Below are 23,993 nucleotides of genomic sequence, written 5' to 3'. Positions count from 1 at the left end.
TGGGATATACCACGTTACCCCATGTCACTTTGTGAACAGAGCCTTATACACCTTTTCGGAAGTCCAAACAGCTTGCAGTGAGGGCAATGGCTGCAGTAACACATTATCATCTTGTGGTACTAAGCCCTTGTTGTAGACTTATACTCTTCGCATTAGATAAACGTACATCTTTTCTTACACAGCAAAAACAATCCGTAAAACAGACTGTGTAAACTGTGAGCAAACCACAAGTACCTCTTCAATGCAGACACTACAATTTCTCCTCACAATAACACCGCCTGCCTCTCACTATGGCTCCCTGACCTAAACTAGGGCGCGAAAGCGTCAAAAACACAAAGACACGACGCCTGGGTCAAACGACAGCGGTTCATCCGCACGACGGACGTTCGCGGCAGCCAATCGTAAATAACTGCGCTCACACTTCTAGCCAATGGGCGTCAGCGATGGGCGGAATCGCGGGCTTGTTTTTCGAATGACACTACTCTGGACCAATAGCTGGTCAATCCCTGCGGCTGCCGTCCAATGGAATGTGAGTAGAGGCGTTGCCAATGTGAGGGGATGCCTGTACCGTGTAATGGAGTCTCAATTGGTGAGCGGCCATTGAGAGAGAAGGGTTCCCTGCTGAGAGGGGTCAGGGGGGCCTGTAGCGGAGCTCCGTGTGTCATTTTGTCTCTCGGTTTCATCACGTTTTCTGGTTTTCCTGCGTCGTGAGTTTAGTTTCCCTCCTGTAAAGTTTTTTTTTCCCGACGTGACCCCCGCTGAAGGTTGGCCCGGGAAAATGGAGATGAAGAAACGCATCACCCTTGAGTTGAGGAACAGATCCCCGGCTGAGGTGAGAACACCTGAGGGTTCACCCCACCCCACATCGCCGCCTTAGGTGATCTTGTATCGGTCCTTTAGGAGCGATGTTATTTGCCTGTGAAGCGGGGTTTCCCTCCCAGCTCGTCAGGGCTGCCTTCCTTGGAGGAGCCGCTCACTCACTACCTGCCTGCGGCGCCTAAAGTTTTCGTCTGGTGGTGATGGAGGGAGGAGAGAGGAGGCAGCCCCACCTCATGGCTGCTCAGGGCCACAGGAAGAGGCGCAGGGGGTCCTGGAGCTGCTCTGGGGGAAATAAATCTTGGTAAACATCAGGTTTCCCCCCAAATAATCCATAGAGCTGTAGATGGACTGCTATATAGAAATAATGTATTCTATCCAGGGACATGTGCACACAACATGGGGTCATAGATCTGTATATAGCTATTTCCCACAATAACTGTGTCTCCATCATGCAACATTGTATCCCTTCAACCTTCTCCATTGTGTAACATGTGTTCTGATCTATGGGTTTGCTCTGATCTGCAGCTATCACACCCCATAGAAATCATACACCGCTTGTACAGTTTTGTCTTGTGCACCTCCTACTTGGTATGGGGGGGCACTATAGCTCAATGTAGGGTCTAATAGGCTGTAGTAACGTGTCTCGGTAAGTGTAATCTGGCCCATCTGTTTACCTAAGCGTACCATGATGCATCGTACATTGTATCGGTGCTGCTTGGGACTATTAAAAAGATGGGAGTTCATAGTTGAAGTATTAGCAGGAAAATTAGATTGGGGCTGTTACCACATGGCTATAGCCGACTCCACACGTGACCATGTGGATAGTATTTTTTGCTGCATTTGGGGGGGATTTATTGTTTTACTTATGGTTTCTAAAGTAGAAAAGTCGCAATATTTTGTGCAGTCACATTATTGTCGAAAAATTTGTGAATTTTCCCAAAGTTTACATGGTCTCAGAATAGTTTTATTTGTACCTAAATGTTCAGTGCTTCATCTGATTTAAGAAATGCAACTTTCTTTAAGGAGTGGACCACACTTATAAATGGCACAAATTATGCCATAAAATGCAGCAAATGCGAAGATGTGCCCTTTTAATGAGTGAAATGGTGCAGCCACTCTAAATTTTATGCTCCAATTTTATGACTCCGCCTGGGCTATTCTGATAAATTTGAGCAAGTGTGATACATTCCTTCTTTGTGTTTAAAGCCATAATATTGGTAAGAAATTTTTTTTATTTTTTTTTTTTTGTTTTTACCCTTCTGAGCTCGATGATACTGTCCAGTCCAACAAAACAAAAGAGTAGCTTCAGCAAAAGACCCTCTAATCTGCTCTTTAATTATGATCATCTTTGGATAGATATGAAGTATTGCTTACCTCTCCCTGTGCCACCGATGAGTGGCGGGACCGGCCTTGGGACCCCCGCTGTAAAGGTGTTTACCCCCAAATTGTAAAGATGTCACGACTCGGAGGGGGGGGGGGGTAATGCCTGTCCTGGCCGATGGACAGCCCACTTAGCCAATCAGTGACAGGAGCAGTGTCCCACCACAGTCACTGACTGGCTGAGCTGCCAGTTCATCAGCCGGATCGTGACGTGTGCAGGGGGTCCCACAGCAGTGTTACTGGGCTGGAGAGGTGAGTTACTTTCCCCCCATGCCCTTGCCTTTATAAAAAAAAGACCAAAAACCTTGGAAGCTGGACTTCGTTAACATACTGTAGAGTTACCTACCACATCTGCTGAATGTTTGTTCCAAGCTTTCACTTTTCTTTCAGTAAAGTAATATTTAAAGGCAAATAAGATTTTATATAAAAACTTTAGCAGCTGCATTGAAATATTTTGTCATATGCAGAAATATTAATTTTCTGGCTTTCCAGAGTCTCAAAATCTGGTGCTTGTCACCAGCATACAATTGTACTATAACATGTAATACTTCTGGTTATACAACAACCTTGTAATAACTGATATTATGCTGAAGGTTCTAACCTAGATTCTAACCTAAACCTAGATCAGGTTTGTGGAACAATTTGGCTAGACATATCAAATCCGCGGAGAGGTGCAAGGCATCCCATTCAAACAGAAAGCAGGTGGGATTTCAAGCAGAGTCTGCGGGTGGGGCTTCCGCTCGGAATCTCCGCCTGTTCTCCGTAGTGTGAACGGGCCCTAAATGTCGTTTCCCTGACCAGTATATCATATGGCTTGCAACCTGTGCCTCTCCAGCCTTAAAGGACTTCCTGGGGGGTTGTTGTATGGCAACAGCTGGTTAGCCACAGGCACTAAGTAATTAAGTTATAAATTAGTGCGATTCATGCTCTGACTGTATCCATGTTTTCTAGGACTTCCTAAGGCTGCAACCAACTTGGTCAGCCACTGGTATTCAAATGCTAAGTGATTGCACTCAAGCATGCTTGATTCATGCCCATCTGTAGATAAGGGTACAAACACACACCGTATACGCAGCAGATTTGATGGTGCAGATTTGATGCTGTGTTCAGTTATTTAGATCTAATCTGCTGCGTATTTGCTGCGTATCGCAGCAGTAAATACGCTGCGTATACGGTGTGTGGTTTATACCCTAAAGGCGTTATCGCCTGTTTCCAGAATTTAGAAAAATGCCTTTATTCTCTGCCCCCCTCCTTTCCTGCTTAACAGTGTGCATTAAATACAGTAGTACCTCAGTTCACGAACACCTAGGGTATTCAAACAAAATTTCCCCCTAAAGTTTTTCGGTAGCCAAACAAAATCAGGGGAGAAAACTGTTGGCTGAACTATTGTTCTGCTGACAGTTGTTGAGGTGTTCGGGCACCAAGGTTAAAGAAGCAGGGATTCCCTTCCTAATGTGAGGTATCCTCACTCTATACTGGTGTTCCCCGCCGCAGAGAGAGGCAGGCGCAGGGGTGGCTTTTTGAACTTGCTGCACTCCAGCCCCTGTTAGAACTCGGTGCCTGTTTGAATTAACAGGACAGAGCATTGGGAGCAGAAGGTTGGAGGAGCTGTTCCCTTCAGTGGGCCGCGGGGACTCCTTTCTGGGAGGTTGGTGGCCTAGAGAGGAGTCCTCACAGCTGATGCAGCTCCCACCCCCCCCCCCTGTACTGTTAGAACTTTTTACCTGTTTGAATTTGGCGCAGAGTTCTAACAGGGGCAGGAGCGCAACAAGTTTAAACAGTCACCCCACTACTGCCTCTTTCACTCTGTGGGGAACATCAGTTTAAAGCGGGGTTTCCCGTCTTTATGACTGGAATCCATGCTCCTTTACAGTAAGTAGTGGTGCAGAATGCAGAAATAGTGTGCAGTATGCATTTGTAAAACCTCATTCTATTGTCTTGCACTGTATTCCACTGTTTCTGTATGTGTAAATTAACAGGGTAGATTTCCTTAGTGGGAGAGTAGGGGTAGTGAGTGCAGAACAGAGGCAGACAGACTGCAAAACAAGCTAACTTAAGATTAAAGGGGTACTCCATCGAAGATATATTTTTCCCAGTAATTGACACACATTACAAAGTTATATAACTTTGTAATATGCTTCAATCACCTATCTGCCCCCCCCCCCTTCCCTAGCTTCTCCCCCCCTCAACCTCCCACCAGGAAGTGAAGTAAACTTAGTCTTGCCTAATGACTGTTGACCCCAGGCTGCTCTGAGGCAGCCATCTTGTGAAGCACTGTTAAAGGGGAACTCCGGGTAGAGGTTAAAAAATAAAACTTCTGCAGTAGCATAACACATTACTTACCTGTCTATCCCAGTTTTGAAACTACCAAAAATCCATTTGTTTGGGTTTTTTTTGCTCTGTTTTGTGTTTCTGTCTTTCCTGCTTTAGCATTTCCCAGAATGCAATGCTTTCCCTCATGTGATCATCACAGCCCTCACCCATTACAATCAGAAAAATTAGTGCTGCACCTGCTTCTGGCTGGTGTAAAATGGTGAATTACTTAAGGGATTGGGTTATCCAGCCAAGCCTCCTGTGACATCAAGTCCTGCCCCCTGTCTGCATCATCAGCCTGTGCCTAGCAAACACACACAATGTGAGACAGAGGCATGGAAGATTTGTCTCCTAAGGGGGGATAGCAGAGGGAGCAGGAGACAATGTAAATTGGCACAGAGGCCATTTTTTTCACTTCCTGGATTTCTATCAGCTACCAGTGTGACAGAACCGTACAGGTACAGTAATACATTGTATAGACACATCTATATAACTTTTAATAGAAAACAAGTTTTTCTTATCCGGAGTTCCCCTTTAAGCCATTCTCCCTTTGTCAGGTTGCTCAGCTCTGATTGGCTGAGCAAGATTTAAGCCATCTAACAGTTCAGTTAGACATCACAGAAGATAAAATGCATCATGGGAAGGCCCAAACTAGGAAGCTGTGCCTATGCAGATGATGTCATTGTCATGAAATGGCAGCCTGATGTCGACAGTCATTAGGTAAGAAGGAGTTTACTTCACTTCCTGGTGGGGGTGGAGGGGGGAAAAGATGGGGAAGAGGGGCAAATAGGTGCTTAAAGCATATTACAAAGTTATATAACTTTGTAATGTGTTTCAGTTACTGGCAAAAAGCTTTTCGCAGCAGTACCCCTTTAAATCTCACCCAAGGGCTTCATTCACAGCTTAGGGCCCTATTACGTGGAGCAATTATCTGCTTATTTGGGTAAATACTGCTCTGTGTAATAAAGACAACTATGCCTGAACAATACAAGACAGCGGTCGGCCTCCAGCAGCTCCTGGCTGAGGGGGCAATCCACCAAAGTAGAATTTATAGGTATTATCTGGGCAACAAAAACAATATTCTAAATGATCCTCCTTCCCAATACCACCCTATGTCTAATATACATGTTCAACCTATCATGCACCCTTTCCCTGTTTCCTCATACTTGCTCTGGACGTCTAAAATCATTTTCTGTGTCCACTCTGACAACACACTGCTCCCTCTCCCCCACTTCCTTTGTAGACACAGGACATGTGATCTCCTCTCGGGGGGGACGATCTAGCTGTCTATTGAACTTGCACCTGTAGACTGCTAGTGAACTGCTGTGTCCATAGACTCACATGTGTCCCTGAGCCTAAGTTTCTGTAATATGAAAACTTATAGTTCTACCTCTGCTTGCGGTCAGTGAATGCATGCATATGTACCTGTCTCTATGTCACAGCTCTGTATATTGTAAGTGTTATGGATGTTCTTAGTCTGGATGGAACTAGAATGTGTTCATTCACAGTCAGCAAGCATAGATATAAACCTACACTACACCCCCCAACCCCTACACCCCCCAACCCCTTGGTAAACATTTGCCTATTATGCAGCACATATATACACCATGCGTGTGTCAGCTCTGCTAATCATCAGCTAGTATGGAACTCATACTGGGGTGATGTGATGCTAAATCTGTGAAAAAAAACGGGGCGAGTATGCAAACAGACCAATCGGAGAGATGCATGATGAAAAATTTAGTTTCCTGGCTGACACCATCTTGGATATAGATTAGCTTTTATAAAAACTTAACTCAGCAATGGCAGCAGCTAGAAAGACAAAAGGTGACCCTGTGAGTAAGACCAGCTAGGATTGGGAACATTTTCATTTTTTAGCTCTTATGTGGATAACCCCATTTAACAATTCAATCCCCTATTTGATTTGAGTGCTGTGCCCTCTTATTTCCACTCTGGCTCCCTAAACATCTGTACACTGCATCATAGGTCTTCAAAGGAGTGGCAGTGGCTGCCATTTTGTTCTCTCAAATCAGTTTTGCCACATGAAGAAATGGTTTTTGACTTTACTATATGTGGCCAACATTTTACAAACACTGAAATATATCAATAACCCCCCCCCCCCCCCCCCCACACACACACACACTTTTTTTTTTTTTACACTTTAGCCTATTCTGTGTTGAGTCAGCTTTAAGAATAGCTTGCATTTGTTCAGTGATAGGATTGTAACTATTGTGCAAAGTTTTGAATGCTGAGTAGCATTGTAGCACACAAGCTGTATTAGCTTACAGGTGAAATTTAAAATGGAAGCATCATAGCAGCTAGATGGAATGCAGTTTTATGGAGATAAGGCTCTCATTTACACACAAGGCAGAGCCTGGAGCTGGCTTCTAAAGAGATAATCTTTCTTTATTTTTTATTGTGAGTTAAAATGTATTTTTATTTTATTTTTTTTAAATATATATTTTTAAGAACTTTTTTTTTTTTTTTAAGAAAGAAAGAAATCTCATATTTCTCGCTGTTGACCTGCAGGGGTAGCTAATATAAGAGTCTGGTGGAGTCAAAGCAACCTGTAAGTTGACTGCTGCACCCCGCTGGTGAACTCACTTCTCCCTCTTGTCACTGTGTGCAACGAAGGGGGAGTGAGGGCGCTATAAGATGGTCAATATTAAAGTGTAACTCATTTAAAAAAAAATTACAGAAACGAGCGATTTTAAGAAACTCTGTAATAGGTTTTAGGGTATGTTCACACTGAGCAAAGCTGGCGGAATCACACTGCTCCAGCGTCAAACTGCTTCTCTCGCGTGCCTCAGTTTCCTCCACTCAGAGTTGACATGTCAAGTCTTTGAGCGGAGAGCAACTCATGGACGGGAGCCATCCCATAGAAACTCCCATATTATTGTCCAAGTACGGGTGATAGTTGTTTGGTGTATTAGGGCCCTGAGTTGTCCTATACCACTGTGTGGTGCCATTTTGCCAACCTTGAAGATAAACTTTAAAAACAGATGGATTCCAGTCCGTGGTTTTTGTGTGAATATGCACTGATTTGTGCAGCAAAAAATAGGATGTGTCGTAGTGTGGATCAGAAATTGCACTGGGCACTGTCTATAATGAAGTGGTCTGTGAATTGCTGACCACTTTGGAGGCTTTCTGCGATTGTGAACAGCACTTGCAGACATGTGAGTAGCCTAATACCCATAACTAGTGCTCAGCAGATCTGTCAAAATGTTCAGGTTTGGCAATGTTATTTGAAGCTGAACACTCACTATTTGATTCCCAATGGCTGCAGAAGTTGGAAGTCTCCCTAGGCCTAGGGAGTCTTGGAAAGAAATGGGTACAACCATCGAGAAGCATACAACTTCTGCAGCTGCGGGGAATCAAATGCAGAGCACTCGGCTACATATAACGTTGCTGAACCTGAACATTTTGACAGGTCGGCTCAACTTTACCCCTAATGTTTTTACGTCTACAGACCCATATGGGGGCTTGTCTTTGCAGGACAACTTACTTATTGGCATTCTTATTTTTACCATATAATGTAATGCAGAGAAGTGTTTTTTAGAAAAATGACAGATTTGGCACTTGTTTCTTTGGATCTGTAATGCTGCGGCCAGATGTTAGCCAAGAGTTAATGGGGGAAGATTAAATGCCTGTTGCAAGCAGGGCGAGTGCGAGCTGACAGGCCGAGAGCCATGACTACTTCCGGCCTCACCCCCTGCACCGCGTGCCAGAATAAAACAGCATTTTCTCAGATATACCCCCTGGGAGGATGGCACACAAAGTATGGTATGACAACGCTTTAGCGGCTCTATTAGGAGCTACTAAGTGTTATATGCATTATAATAGTGATTAATGCCCTTTAAGGTTAGAATACTTTGCAAAGTTATAACAATTTTATGTAGTGGTTCCCCTCACAGTTCTCTTATCTCTGAGGGGATTTCGTGGTTGATATTGCTTCAGGTAGCGTTATCTTCTAATAATGCATCTGATTGTTGGACAGCTGCTCTTCAAGTGATCATCTTGCAGCTCCTGCTTGCCTGCTGTCGGCATCCACCAGCACAAGTGACTTGTTGCTCTCAGCAGATGTTTCGGATGTAGGTCACTTGATACAAAACCCTTCTTTCTGGAACGCCTTTAATTTACAAGAGGAGGGGCCTGTGACTTCATAGCTACAGTTCCCGTAGTGTAGTTTTCTTCACCAGCTTGAAAATGAATGTGTAAGACCTACACTCTGGCTATTAATGTCTCTGTTCCTGTTTGGCTATTGCACTACTGATGATTGCTGAGAAGGTTGAGTTTACTTACCAGTCGTCTTACACAGAAGCCAGATATGCTTCTACATCTAGTTATGTTTTGATGGCAAATCCAGCCTGGCATTTCCTCTTGATATCCATTGTTATAATGGCTGCTATTCTAGCTTTGGCCATAGTGTATATATTGCATACATTTTGTATTTACTGGGCTGCTAAAGGATAACTGGGGATGAGGAGGGTGTTATGCCTTATAAGCAGGGCTGTAAAGTTGGAGTTGTGGGTCTGAAAAAATGTACCGACTCTTATAATTGAATTTTTATATGAATTTTATAAATGTTCATTATTATAGCTTGTTCTGTCAATCTAAGGACCTTATTTATAACAGAAAAACACTTTCTCCCATATATTTGGTTTTCTCCGTACATCAGTAATAAAGCACTTGGCCCTGTTGGATAAGGGTGATCAGAGAAAAGTTGGAGGTCACTATTTGGCAGTTTGTTTCTGAGCTGGAAGAGTCCAGTGTGTGTGGGGATTGGGGGGGGTGGGGTGGAAGAGATCTGTGCTGTTCTCTTCCTGGGTGCTGGATGATTATATATAAGCAGCAGAGTAATGTAAGAGATCCTGTGTAATATAGAGAAGGAGGAGAAGCCATAAGTTATGTAGCAAGTAACCTCTGTCCTTATTGTATCTAAAGGCCCTATTCCACGGAACGATTATCGTTCGTTTTCGGACGATATCGACCGCTACGGACGATAATCGTTCCGTGGAATAGAGTGCAACGATCAGCCGACATCGTTCATGTCGGCTGAACGTTGCAGTCGCTTGTTTTTCAACATGTTGAAAAACAAGCGACTGATATAGCAGCGATCTGCTTCCGTCGCTCCGTTGAATAGGAGCGTCGGCAGCAGACGCTGCTATATCCTATGGGCTGCCCGGACGATCTAGCGATCCCCCGGGCAGCCTCCCCGCCGTCCCCTCCCGCACTCACCCGCTCGCTGCAGCCGCGTCGAATAGCCGAATAGCCGACAGCGCTCGTTTGCTCCTCCAACGACCCTTGGAATATGGGCTTAACACTTGTTGGTCAACTAACAGGCTCCTCCTTACCGAACTATGAATGGGGAAACCCAAAACAGGATCAGCATAACAGAAAGTAAAGTCTAGCACCTTGAGGGTACAAACACACATACCGTATACGCAGCAGATACGTAGCAGATTTGATGCTGTGTTCAGTTATTTAGATCTAATCTGCTGCATATCGCAGCAGTAAATACGCTGCGTATACGGTGTGTGTGTTTGTACCCTGAATGAAGTAAAAACGTCACAACTTTACTTCAAACAGGATAATACAGCGGAACAAACAAAAGCACTGGTTGACTAGTTTCTGTGACACTTTCCTTGCTCACAACCTGTCAATGTGGTGTTTTTTCACTCTGGGAGGAGAATGTGGTGTTTGTTTGTTTTTTATCCCCCTCAGTGTTGCTGCAGCGGGCTCTGTGTGTGTGCGCTATTGCTGCAGCAGGCTCTGTGTGTGTGCGCTATTGCTGCAGCAGGCTCTGTGTGTGTGCGCTATTGCTGCAGCAGGCTCTGTGTGTGTGCGCTATTGCTGCAGCAGGCTCTGTGTGTGTGCGCTATTGCTGCAGCAGGCTCTGTGTGTGTGTGCGCTATTGCTGCAGCAGGCTCTGTGTGTGTGTGCGCTATTGCTGCAGCAGGCTCTGTGTGTGTGCGCTATTGCTGCAGCAGGCTCTGTGTGTGTGCGCTATTGCTGCAGCAGGCTCTGTGTGTGTGCGCTATTGCTGCAGCAGGCTCTGTGTGTGTGCGCTATTGCTGCAGCAGGCTCTGTGTGTGTGCGCTATTGCTGCAGCAGGCTCTGTGTGTGTGCGCTATTGCTGCAGCAGGCTCTGTGTGTGTCTGCGCTATTGCTGCAGCAGGCTCTGTGTGTGTCTGCGCTATTGCTGCAGCAGGCTCTGTGTGTGTCTGCGCTATAGCTGCAGCTGGCTCTGTGTGTGTGTGCGCTATAGCTGCAGCTGGCTGTGTGTGTGTGCTATTGCTGCAGCAGGCTGTGTGTGTGAGAGGCAGAAATTAAAGGAGTAGTGTGGGGGACAGGGGGTGGTGGGTTCATAATATGGAAGTCCTATTTACTCGTCCCCATGCCCCCACAGTGCATCGGCTCATAGTCCCCGACCGGCCTCTCAATCCTGTGTTGTCACGGCCCCACTCAGCCAATCCAGAAAGTGAGGGTGGTGGCGTGGGACACAGCTGTAGTCACTGACTGGCTAAGCAGGTAGTTCCTGTGGGGCCGTGATGATTTAGGAGCGTGGACGCTGACAGCTGATAAATCAGGGCAATAATAAATATCACTGCCTCTTCCTCAGGTTCTGTGTGTAGTTAAGGGGCCTGCCACCCCAAGATCTCAGTCCAATATATCACACACAAGGTACAATTGCGATTATTTTTATGAAAGTTTCAATATTTACAATTTGTATCATCAGTGAACGAGGAAGAAGTAAAGTCCAAGACTCAGAATCGAGCTCTGTTTGTCCATTCGGATCAGATTCTTGAAACTTATTATTGAAACTTTCATAAAAATAATCGCAATTGTACCTTGTGTGTGATATATTGGACTGAGCTGATAATCAGGGCCTGTATTTGACCTTTATATCACAGGTATCTGCAATTGTTAGCAGTGTTTCTTTTGTGTACGGTGACTAGTTAGAAACATAGAAGATTGTCAGAAGAAAAGACCACCTGCTCCATCTAGTGTAGTTTAAAAACTAATCTTCACTTTTATTATCCCCCCTTGCCTTTGTTATCTGTACAATCTATCACAGTTTTTTAGTAAAACCAGTCTTCACTTTTTCTGCCTTTGTGAAGATGCGTGCCCCCATGTAGGAGCAGGTGCTCAGCCTGTAGTGAGACATAGGAGCTGTGTTTTAGGGTCCTATATTAGGGACCGGTAGGAAGAAGCAGCACAGAAGACCTGCAACATGCTTAGGTAAAGTATGGTGCTTGTGGAATCGTCGGTCGCCCGCCACACATCACTTGTGCATGCAGCCATGCGTGGTCAGTGCGCGATGATTTTAGGTTTGAACTTAAACGATCAGCCGATGACACGATCATCGGCTGATCAATGTCTATATTACACGGAGCGATAATCGGCCGAATCAGGACGATCATCGCTCTGTGTAATAGGGCTCTTGGCTCCTACTACAATGAGAGAAGGTGCTGTCCAAATCAGAATCTTCACACAATGATTTCCCTGCTCCTTGCAGCTGACAGCTCACTCACATCCCACTGCACCGTGAATAGGAGACAACGAACTGAGAGATAAGAATGTGAAGAGAACATACCGGGAGTCTGGGACAGCAAGCCAGGGGTTAATTGACCTGACCCCCTCTTGCTGGACTCCCCGCATGTAATCTGGGATGTGAGTGAGCTGTCAGAGGGGAAATTATGTGAAGATTAAATGTTTACTGTGTGTAGAGAAGGGAGCATCTTGAGTGACAGGCAGGAAGAGAGCCATGCCAGGAGCTGGTGCAGACCAGACTGTTCCAGTGGGGAGGGAATGACTTTTCAGTAGTTGAGTGAAAGACTACCACTCCCATCATGGTATGAAAGTGAAAGCATGATGGGAGTGCCAGTCTTGCTAGAGCTGCAGATACTATAGTTGAAGGCAGCCAAACAATAATGGGAATTAGTGTTGTGGAAGTGCTGGATATGTAACACATGGTTTTTTTTATTTTTTATTTACCATAATGGCCACGGTACTCTGCATAGGCTGTGCTATGAGAATGGGAGGGGGGTGTCAGAGCTTGCAGTGCTCTGATTGGTCTGTCCTCTATGCTTGCTCCTGGCTGGTTTGTGGTGGATTATGGGTAGTGAGGGAAGGCTGCGTGAGACAGACAGAATGGGCAGACAACATCAAGGGAGGATCCCGCTCACCAGCTGGAATACCGGGCAGTTAGTGAGGTGCTGGCTGCAGCATGTACAGGGGATGAAAAAGGTACAAAACTAAATGATTTCAGCTGAATGACTGGATGTATGATTATACTTATGCATAATCTGTTTGGCTGGGGTGACGTAATTTAGACCTGGAAATGACCGTTCTGGACATGGTGGCTGGATACAAGCTGCATGCACTACACACACACACTAGAATCTGCTTTATATCTTTGTCACCCCAGGATCGTGTAGGACATTAGGAAGAAGCTGCTGAGCCAGTCCTACTTGACACCAGTGTGATAAGTAACCCCCCTGGTGTCTGACTGGCCATTTATGAAGGAGCTGGAGTCTTGTTGGTCCCTGATAAAATTCAGGAGTTGCGGCTTACAGATTTCACAGCCCTGCTTATTAGTTGTTAATGTTTAAGATTTCTTGTAGGAAAGCACTGGCTTCATATTGGTGTTAACGCATTTGTTTTCTTTATAGGTGACAGAGTTGGTTCTAGACAATTGCCGGTCAGGTGATGGGGAGATTGAGGGCTTAAGCGATAGTTTCAAAGGACTAGAATTTCTCAGTATGGCTAACATAGAACTCTCATCTTTGGCAAAACTCCCACAGTTGCCGAAACTTAGAAAGGTAAGTAATGAGTCTTGAAAATTTAGTTTTTTAAGACAACTGGTAAACTATCTTATTTTCTACCACCACGTTCTGTATAATACAAGGCTTGAACAATGTGATAAATCTTGCAGACAGGTGTGCTTAAAGGGGCTTCCTGGGCTTGGGGTCCTTTAACACGACCAACATGGGGTTGTGCAAGGACGCAATTATGCACTGATTAGTGACTTTTTCACGGCACAACTAAGAGGCTAGGCCGCACAAATGATCCTTGTATTCTTGCGTCCATGGAAATGGGACAGCACAGATATGCTTGTATCACAAGCAGTGCATATTTACCTTCTGAGCTGCTTGTTATCCAGCATCCCAATCCCCTGTCGCACTGCTGTATCTTCAGCAAGATGTGCAGCCAGTAACAATAAATTTTGAAGATGCATTAAGTTGAGGATCGGGCGTTTTACCGCTCTTTGGCTAATCGGTGTCACTTTGGGGTTGATTATGAACCCACATAGCATTTCTAGCTACACTCCTAACTGCTAACTAGCCAGTGTAAAAGGTCTTATACCCTTAAATTTCGCTGAAAGAAAAAAATATATAATACTGGACACACCTTGATGTAGATATTGGCTTCTTATCTCTCAAAAAAGTGGTTATATTCTACATTCCCAATCTTTTTCCCCATTGTCATGATGCTCCTTCCATCAGCAAACACAGACGGGACAGTGAGGCTGGCATCATATGTAATGAATACTGTATGTACAGCGGGTAAACTCTGAGGGATATCTCCTTACATAATATACATGCAGTCTTTATGATTTTCATTCTATTTTTTTCCTTTTATAGTTGGAGCTGAGTGACAACAGTATCTCTGGAGGGCTTGAAGTATTAGCGGAAAGGTGTCCTAATTTAATTTACCTGAACCTCAGTGGTAACAAGATTAAGGATTTGAGCACAGTGGAGACCCTTGTAAGTATACTACCTTATTTTTATTCAAACTGTCATAATGTGGCCATATCTTAAATCTGTCTTATGTTTGCAAGTCCTGGCCTGGCTGCGGTTCCAGTGACCTGAACAAGAGTATAACAGCATCATAGCAATTTATAACTTATAATTTGTGTTTTCTATTTATGGGTTTTGCCATTTTCTTTTGTGGGCAAATAGTTAAAGAACTCCCGTGAAATGAAATATAAATCCCAGTAGGTCCATGCACTCACTATGTTTGTGCTGGTTGAAGAATAATCCAATATAGTAGAGATAAAAACTGCATTTGACTCCAAAGATAATGCTTATCACTCCATTTATTTACAGATTTAAAGGGGTAGTCCACCCAAAAAAATTTTCTTTCAAATCAACTGGTGCCATAAAGTGCCAGAGATTTGTAATTCACTTCTATTAAAAAATCTTAAGTCTTCCAGTACTTATCAGCTGCTGTGTGTCCAGCAGGAATTGGTGTTTTCTTTCCAGTCTGACACAGTGCTCTCTACTGCCACCTCTGTCCATGTCAGGAACTGTCCAGAGCAGTAGCAAATCCCCATAGAAAACCTCTGTTGCTCTCTAGACTGGAAATAATACAACTTCCTGTTGGGCATACAGCAGCTGATAAGTACTGGAAGGATTGAGATTTTTTAATAGAAGTAAATTACAAATCTCTGGCACTTCATGGCAGCAGTTGATTTGAAAGAAATTTTTTTGGGGTGGACTACCCCTTTTAAGAAAGGGTCACTGCTTCGGCAAATTTTACTAAACCGTTAGTGATGTTTTCACAAGCTGTTAGTATACCCCATCACAGGGATGATTTGGTCACATGGATGTTTTTCTACCAGGTATATTACCTGTAGTGGGGGGAGGAGATGGAGAAGTAATTAGTGCATCTGTTAACATGTATGACTCTTAACATGTTAACAGAGGGACTTATTACTTCTCCTGCTCCCACTAAGGGTTATATACCCGGTTAAAAAAAAGTCCCTGTAATTGTGTATGCTTTGCCCAAGCAATGATCCTTTCTTGAACCTGTATATAAATGAAAGTGGGATAAGCGTCATCTTTTGAGTCAAGTGCGGTTGTTATCTCTAAAATATGAAATGAAAAAATGACAGGCAGGGGGTGGGTAGGAATATAATAAAAAAAAAAAAAAAGGTATCCTTTCCTATCCTGATGCTTAGCTGCTAGATCTGTGCTTGCTTACTGAGCTTATTGGACGGCTTGGCAATCTTGAAACAAGGGCTGCACTGGCACTGTTAGCGATGTCTGTGCAGCCCTTGCATACACATAGAAAATAATGATATTTATACTTACCCGTGCTTCCTCTGTGCCTTTTTACCCACATTTCCTGCTCCCCACAGCCGCCTCTGACACCTCTGGGCCGACTCCTCAGTGACAGGCCGCTAAGCCAGTCACTGACCGAGATGGTACTGGCTGAACAGCCTGTCAATACAGATACAGGGCCAGAAGTGTCAGGCGGCTGTGAGGAGCAGGGAATGCAAAGTTAAAGGTTGCAGGACACCGGGGTAGCCCGGATACGTCGGCCGTGCATTGCTACTACACGTAGTGATGCTCGGTTGGTGACTGACTTCTAAACTTGCTAAAAGCCAAGCAGCTGATCGGCTATTAGGCTAACCATTGCAATTCAGAGTTTGAATTACATCTCCCCCGCCATCGCATTAAATTATAATATGGGTGGTCCGGACAGCCGCTCGGACCACCCATATTATAATCTTGTAGGCCACAGGCAGTTTTTAGCCTGTGACCTAGGAGTATGTGAGCGATGTTCCGACGCCGGCAGCACAATGACGTCATCACACATGTCCTGCGCTAGGTGCCTCCCGTGTCCTCTGGGGCCGCAGAAAAGGGTGAGTCCAAGCTACTGGGACAACCTGTCACCCCTGGACGTCCCCTATGCTTACATGAGAAGATGAGTGTGCGGCCGTATCTCCGCAGCAGGCCCAGCATCAGGAGCGGGATCGGCAGGATAGGGCAAGTATGGGGAGCTGTATCCAAGGATAGGGTGGGTTTGTGGGCCGTCCAAGGGTGACAGGTTCCCTTTAACAACTGTTTTAGGGGCTGGCTACTATGTGTCTATTGGGGAGGGCTGGCTACTATGAGATTATTGGGGAGGGCTGGCTACTATGAGACTACGGGGGAGGGCTGGCTTCTATATGGGACACTTGGGGGCTGACTACTATGTGGGCACTATTGGGAGGGCTGGCAAATTTGTGGGGCAATTTTGGTTGGGTTGGCTACTACATGAGGCAATATTGGGGGGGTTGGCTATTACATGGGTTGGTGTTTAATCATCTCATAGCAATTTATCATGTCATTTATCATAGTGCATAGTGATGGTAGATGCACACCACTGACAGTGCCAGGAACACTGCATGCTGCTCTGACAGTGCCAGGACCGGCGCATTTGCGCTTCAATAATTATCAAACTTGGCCCGCGACTTTGTCTGTTTTTTTTTTTTATTTTTTTTATTATTATTATTTTTTTTATTTTTTTTTTTTTTTTTTATTTTGGCCCACTATGTATTTGAGTTTGACACCACTGTTGTAAATTGTTTCTTATCTGCATGAGACGGGAGTGATTGGCCATCTATCTGTCCTGATGCTTTTTAGATTTATGCATCTAGTTATTGAAGTCTATGGGGATGATTTATTAGACATGGTGTAAAGTGAAACTGGCTCAGTTGCCCCTAGCAAACCAACCACCTTTCATTTTCCAAAGAGTCTGTGAGGACTGAAAAGTGGAATCTGATTGGCTGCTAGGGGCAACTGAGCCAGTTTCACTTTACACCATGTTTGATAAATCTCCCCCATGTGCACAGGAATGCGATATCAGTCTGCCATCTTGCATATTCTGGGCAAGTGTAATGGTTAGTTGTAATCCAGGGCACTAGAATTTAGCTTTTAAGTAAATCTGCAGTAGATTATAGATCTTTAGATAAGTGCAGCTTACTTATTGTTTGCCCTTTTTTGTAGATTACCTACATAATGAACTGTTTTCTTTGCAGACAAACCTAAAAAATCTGAAGAGTTTGGACCTCTTCAATTGTGAGATTACAAATCTAGAAGACTACAGAGACAACATATTCCGGAAACTTCCTCAGATCACATACCTAGATGGATTTGATCAGGAAGATAATGAAGCACCTGACTCTGAAGAGGACGAGGATGATGAAGGTTTGTACTCTTTGTATAATTTAAGTCCTGATATTAAGCTATTCATACTACATACCTTACCCACTGACTGGTTGCATGTCTCTGCTCAGTAGTAGCTGACTACTTTATTCAGTACAGTTTATAAAAAAAAGCAACATATAGCAGAAGTATTTTTTTTCATCATTATGGGTCATGGGTCAGTCTCATTGGTGCCCCACATTTTGAACTGTCTCTAATAGATAACATGTGTGAACTATACTCAAGCAAGGTGCAGCCCTTGCTGCACAATAATAAAGCCATGTATTGGGCTCAGTAAACGAGCACCGATCAAGCAGATCAGCACTAGTTTACTATTTTGATCGGGTTATTGCTATACTGATTGGGCCATAATTGATCCATGTAAAAGAGACATCGATCGGCCGATGAAACGATCATCGGCTGATCGTTTCTTTTGGTCCAGACCTGAAATCATCGTCCGCCTACTGCGCATTGCTACGTGTAGTAGCGATGCATGGCTGGCTACTTAACAAACAGTTTATACCTTTCAGTGTTCCCAATCTTCTCCTGCACTCTGCTGCTTCCTTGGTCCCATGCACTGCAGTTTCAGAGCGACTTGTCTGAGCTGACAGGGCTCTCAGCCAATCTCAAGACATGGCGGTCCTGGCCAGTGATTGGCTGAGCGGCCTCTCAGTTCAGATGGGCCACTCTGAAGCTGCCCCGCGTGGGCATGCAGTAGGAAAACGGACACTTGATGTAAGCTGTTTGGGTACAGGCTGCATGGACATCACGAACAATGTCCGTGCAGCCCTTGCTAAGCGATTATCGTGCCGTGTAGTAGGCCCAGTAGATGAGCGCCAATCTAGCAGATCAGGCTGTCATCGGCCCATGTAATAGGACCCTTAGACTGTTAATACATCAGAGCCAGTATACATTCAATTAAATATTAATAACTTTTTATATATATATATATATAATAAATATTATAATGTTATTTATATATTATAATAATAAATTTTACATTTTAAATATACTTTGTTTTGTAGAGTGTGAGGAATATGAGTATCCTGAGGATGAGGATGATGAAGCTGGTCCTCCTGGAGAGTATGAAGAAGATGAGGAGGAAGGAGAATCTGATTTAGGAGAGGAAGAGGAAGAAGTGGGACTTTCATACTTAATGAAAGAGGAAATTCATGTAAGTTGTGCATCTTTTAAACAACTGGTAAAGGGGCTCAAGTTTGTATTTATGGAGGTTGCTGAAAATAAAGATGTGAAATGATTGTGCTCTGTACTTTTCTCAGGAAGGAACCTAACAGCAGGTTAGAAGGCTAACCTGCTGTTATGTTCTCATAGGGCTTGGGACTCTGAGAATGAAGGTAATGTTCTTAACTTCACCCTAGGCACCATTTTCTTAAAGTCTTATGTAAATTAGGTGGTTTGGTGCACTACAGCCCTTGGTGAATCAGTCTTTCCCATCTGCCACCTCCCTCTGCAGTGATGAGAGCACCACCTCAATATTCGTAAGGAGGCAGCAGAGGCTGGCTGTAGTCCCAAAATAAAACTTAACAAAAACAGTGCTGAGGATGGAGGGAAGAAGTATTTTCATCCTTGCCGTCCAGAGCCCTATGGGAACATAACGCTAGGTTAGAGTCTTCTAACCTGCTACTAGTTTCCCTTTGAAATTTCCGCTAATGGCACAAAGTGTAGAGTTTGGTGACCATGTGATTCAGATGTCTTGGCAGGCTGTTGCTAAAAAAAAAAAAAAAAAAAGCCACAGGCCTTCACTGAAAAGGCAGACCAGTGTAGCATTTTAAGAACTGTTATCTTTCTGCCCAGGATGAAGAAGATGATGATGATTATGTTGAAGATGGTGGTGAAGGAGAGGAGGAAGAGGAGGAGGAAGAAGGTATGTGTTAAAAGCTTTTATCGTATTAATCAGTGAGCTATGGATTATACAACCTGGTGTACTCTGTACCCAGGAGGCATCTGATTTGTTAGAGCAGTCCTCTCCAAGTTAGGCGGCATGAACTAGTCCATGATGTGTCATGGACTGAGTCTCTTTGCTGCTGAACTGACATAGCTGCGTCGATACAGTAGCACAAAGATTTAAATGTTTCGCATCTCCGGACATCATAATAAATCATGATGTCAAGAGTTCAGTCCAAGACATAAGGTCCGTATATCATGGATATGTGCATGCAACCTTAGGGTCCTTTTACACACAGATTATCTGGCTTTTTTTTTTTTTTTTAAGCCAAAGCCAGGAACAGACTATAAACAAAGAACAGGTCATAAAGGAAAGACTGAGATTTCTCCTTTTTCAAATCCATTCCTGGCTTTGGTCCTAAAAATCTGTCAATGTGCAATCTTACATGAAGGGACAGAAGCACATTGCCTCAGTCTTCCTGGCTGACACTCCTTAGTCTGTATGAAGCTTACTTTATTCCCAGAAGAGAGCTGATCAGAAGCAAAGGGGCACAGCAGTCAGTAGATCACTTTCGTCCCTTAATTTTGAAGGGTTGTCTGGGACTTTTCCGTAAACTAGAATTGCCTTTTTAGTGGGTGTTGTATGTTCCATATACACTTTCATTATATATATTCCAGTGTTGCTTGTGTTCCCAGCCTGGGTCACATTACAGCTCTATCAGTTTTTTTTCTTTATTTACTGTGATGTTTGCTCTTCTTTCATCGTGTGTGTTGGGGGGGGGGGGGTGTCAGATTATGGTGGCCTCCACCAGATTTTGTCCTGGGTCTCCCACAACCATTATGACCCAGACTACCTGCATGTGATTTCCTGACCTTTCACAATATTAGTGCCAAAAATACAACTAAAAACCACAGAACCACCATACTACCATGCATCTGTAGTGACAGTCTTGTATCTCCCTGTTGTATTTAGGAAAAATAATTTAAAAATATCCATCAATATTTGAGCCCCAAACCTGCGGCTCTGCTAATCACTGAGCCGCCACGCTGCCTGTGTTTCCCTGCTTAGTAGTAGAGTAGGCGGAGCTACATTTGGCGAGGAAGGTCTTAGCAGGTGGTTTGCATAGCTGAATGTGATGTCAGCACTTCAACAGGAAGTTCTCAATGTAAACATATATCGGAAAAGCTGCAACAGTGAAGCCATGAAGGATTACATTGAATGGTCCATTGATAAAGAAAAAAATAGTTTGTATGTTAGTACTATTTAAAAAAAAAAAAATTGGAAAAAACTTAACGGAGATAGTATAGGATGTACAGGAGATGAAGAGATCAATGCCGTAAAATTTCCTTTATATACCTTAATGATGCCGGATAAATATATAGATGTGTATGAATATAGGGGTGTGTGTATATATACACCGAGCAGCCATAAGATTAAAACCACTGACAGGTGACGTGAATAACATTGATTATCTCGTTACTGTGGCAGTCAGTTCTTAAAGTTGATGTTTTGGAAGCAGGAAAAATGGGCAAGCGTAAGGATCTGAGCGACTTGAGCGACTTTGAGAAGGGCCAAATTGTGATGGCTATGCGACTGGGTGAGACCATCTCCAAAACGGCAGGTCTTGTGGGGTGTACCCGGTATGCAGTGGTTAGTACCTACCAAAACTGGTCAGAGGAAGGACAACCGTTGAACCGGCGACAGCTGATTGGTGTGTGTATATATATATGTATATATTATATATAGCTATATATTTATGCATATATTTATTTTAACTTTTTTTTTTTTTATCTCCTTAGAAGAAGACGAACCAGTTGAACGGGGAGAGAAAAGAAAACGGGATGCTGAAGATGAAGGGGATGAGGATGAGGATTGAGGCATTCTTTGTGGAAGGCTTGGACCAGTCTCTTTCCCTGAGCCCTGGGCTTGATACTAGAATGATAATGCAGATCTGTATGTCTCTACATGTACAATAGATGTCCCTACAGAATTTAACATGTAACTTTTTATAGGAAAAGGTGTGGTTTTACGATTTTTGTGCCCTTTTTATCATTCCAAATAAAACATTACGATCCTTTTAATAGCAATCTTATCTAGACACTTCCTTCTGACCCCTTTGTCATGAATAGTGTATCCCAGAGAGCTATCCCATAGTGATTGGCAGGCTCCTTTGGGAACAAAGGGGTTCTCAATCTGTGATCAGGAGTGACCCATGGTGGTAGTTTTTTTTTCTTTTTTTTTTCTCCCTTTAATCCCCCAGTTTCAGTAAGGCAAAATATAAAGACTGTCAAAAGCATAATGCAAAGCAGCAATCGGTAACTGCAGCTTAAGTAAAATGTGCACAATTTAAAAAAAAAATAAAATATGTATAAGATGTTTATAACTGGAGGCATGTTCTGGTAGATGTGAGATCTGGCCTGTTGCTCTGGGAGAAGGGTATTGGCTAATGAATTATTCCTGCCTGCTGTGTTTTTTAATGACAAGTGTGATGAGTGATGGCGCCTGTTACCTGAGTAGGAATGCATCCAGGGTAAACCTAATGACATAAAACTTTCCTCTGCAGACATGGGTACCAAAAATATTTTACAAATGTTGCATTGAGTGATGTCTGTGAAAGAAGGTGGGATTTTATCTGTAATTCTTGTAATAAAGTTTTAAAGCTAGTAGATGGGTGGTGGAGGGGAGTGTATAAGTTAAAAGGACTTGCACTGGCAATCATTGATCAACCTGAGGCATATAAGTCCTAGACACCCCTTCTTAACTCGCTCTATCAAATCTCATTCGTGTGACGCTATATTAACTGTCATGGTCTCCTGTCCCACAACCTAAGATTTGTCTGGAATTTTGCAGACTCTAAACTTAAATCAAACCAGATAAACTAGCCTTCTAAAATAAATTACTAGGAAAGTCATCTTCATTAAACTTCTGGGTCTTTGTATTTTTTACAAGGGATGCATTTCTAGGCTCCAGTTCTCAGGCTGAGCTGCCATTAATAATGGTAAAAGTATGGCAGACACTTTAATGGTGGACTTGTACTTTCTGACGATTTACTCTTTAGGTTTGGACGCATATCCTCTGCTGTTAGCGCTGAGATGCTTAATTGCCATATGCTTGGACCTTGTGTAGCACACATACCATCCCTTTCCATATTATGTTGTAACATGTAAGCCACTTGAATGCACCATGGTTACAGAACTTTCTAGAGTCATAACATGAGCCTTTCAGATAAGTTAAGTTTTTTATTTTTTTGTGCAAATATATAAGGGTGGGTTTTATATTTACAGAGGGGATTTGTCCTATTTGAAATACTCTTTTATGGCAGTATGTATATAGTGTGATCAGTTACTTCTGAATTCTCTTAAATGTGCGATTTTGTTTTTGAATAAAGCCATAACAGTGTTATATGGTCTAAGCCTGGAGTCATTTCTGCCTTCACCTTGTTTTTCATCTCACAGTAGGCACTTAGGGTGCCTTTACAAGGATTTATCTGACATATTTTTGAAGCCAAAGCCAGGAACAGACTATAAACAGGTAACAAGTCATATAGGAAAGACTTAAGGCCCTATTACACAGAATCGTACGATAATCGTCCTGTGTAATTGAAAGCAACGATCAGCCGACATGAGCGATGTCAATTGATCATTGCAGTCGTTAGTCTTTCAACATGTTAAAGGACAAACGACTTTGATAGCAGCGATCCCCTGCCGTCGCTTCGCGAAATAGGAGCTGCGGCAGCAGACCATTGCTATGCTCTATGGGCTGCCTGGACGATCTAGTGATCACGCGGGCAGCCCCCTACACTCACCCGTGCGTAGCAGTGGCAACGAGCAGGGAATAGGGGCTTTAGATTTCTCCTCTTTTCTAATCCTTTCCTGGCTTTAGCTTCAAAAATCTGTCAGATAAATCTCTGTGTAAAGGCACCCTTAGACATGGTTTTGTTTACAACACTGTTCAATGACTGGCAGTGTCAGGGTTGTAAGAGGGACACTGTGGTGACCATTTACATTAATGGGAACCTTACACTGCTAAAATGCCCTCGAAAAGATACATATAATGAAATCCCCGGGGCTGTTCCCCAGTCCAAACATGTAACTGACACCTATGAGCTTTCCACATATCCCCTGAAAATTAACTTTTGTAAACGTCCTGCACTGTATGTAAATTATATTTAACTAGGAATGTGGACAGTGCTAAGCTAGTCAAGGATGGCTCACTAGCTAAATGTAATTTACAAACTGCGCAGGACATTTACAAGTTTTTGGGTGATATGGGGAAAGCAGGTGTCGGTTACATGTTTGGAAGCAGTGCTAGGGGCTTCATTACACTACATAGCTTTGTGGGCGTTTTGGTGATTACTTGTTCCCTTTTTAAAGGAGAAGTCTGGTGAAAATTTTTATTAAAGTATTGTACATTGCCCCCCAAAAGTTATACAAATCCCCAATATACACTTATTATGGGAAATGCTAATAAAGTGCTTTTTTCCCTGCACTTACTACTGCAACAAGGCTTCACTTCCTGGATAAAATGGTGGTGTCACGACCCGACTCCCAGAGCTGTGCGGGCTGCGGCTGCTGGAGATGATGGCAGGGGGCTGCTCAGTG

The 23,993-nt window shown here is 43.6% G+C and overlaps 1 protein-coding gene across 2 annotated transcripts; it reads left to right on the top strand.

The window, feature by feature from the left end:
• The first annotated feature begins 556 nt into the window (after positions 1–556).
• On the top strand, positions 557–22,794 carry ANP32E (acidic nuclear phosphoprotein 32 family member E). Of its 2 annotated transcripts, XM_069950342.1 has the most exons (8): positions 557–832; positions 13,185–13,334; positions 14,157–14,279; positions 17,321–17,489; positions 18,512–18,660; positions 19,302–19,371; positions 20,912–21,103; positions 21,192–22,794. In XM_069950342.1, exons 1-8 carry the CDS (start codon positions 779–781, stop codon positions 21,266–21,268), a joined length of 984 nt encoding a protein of 327 aa, XP_069806443.1. In that variant the 5' UTR covers positions 557–778; the 3' UTR covers positions 21,269–22,794. The 2 variants fall into 2 exon arrangements, with proteins under 2 accessions (XP_069806443.1, XP_069806442.1); XM_069950341.1 differs by lacking the exon at positions 20,912–21,103.
• The last annotated feature ends 1,199 nt before the right edge of the window (positions 22,795–23,993 follow it).

Source organism: Dendropsophus ebraccatus, chromosome 13 (genome assembly GCF_027789765.1).
Source record: "Dendropsophus ebraccatus isolate aDenEbr1 chromosome 13, aDenEbr1.pat, whole genome shotgun sequence".
In the NCBI taxonomy this organism is placed as follows: Eukaryota; Metazoa; Chordata; class Amphibia; order Anura; family Hylidae; genus Dendropsophus; species Dendropsophus ebraccatus.
The sequence above is the reverse complement of the archived record's forward strand: the minus strand, read 5'-3'. Positions and strand labels throughout refer to the sequence as shown.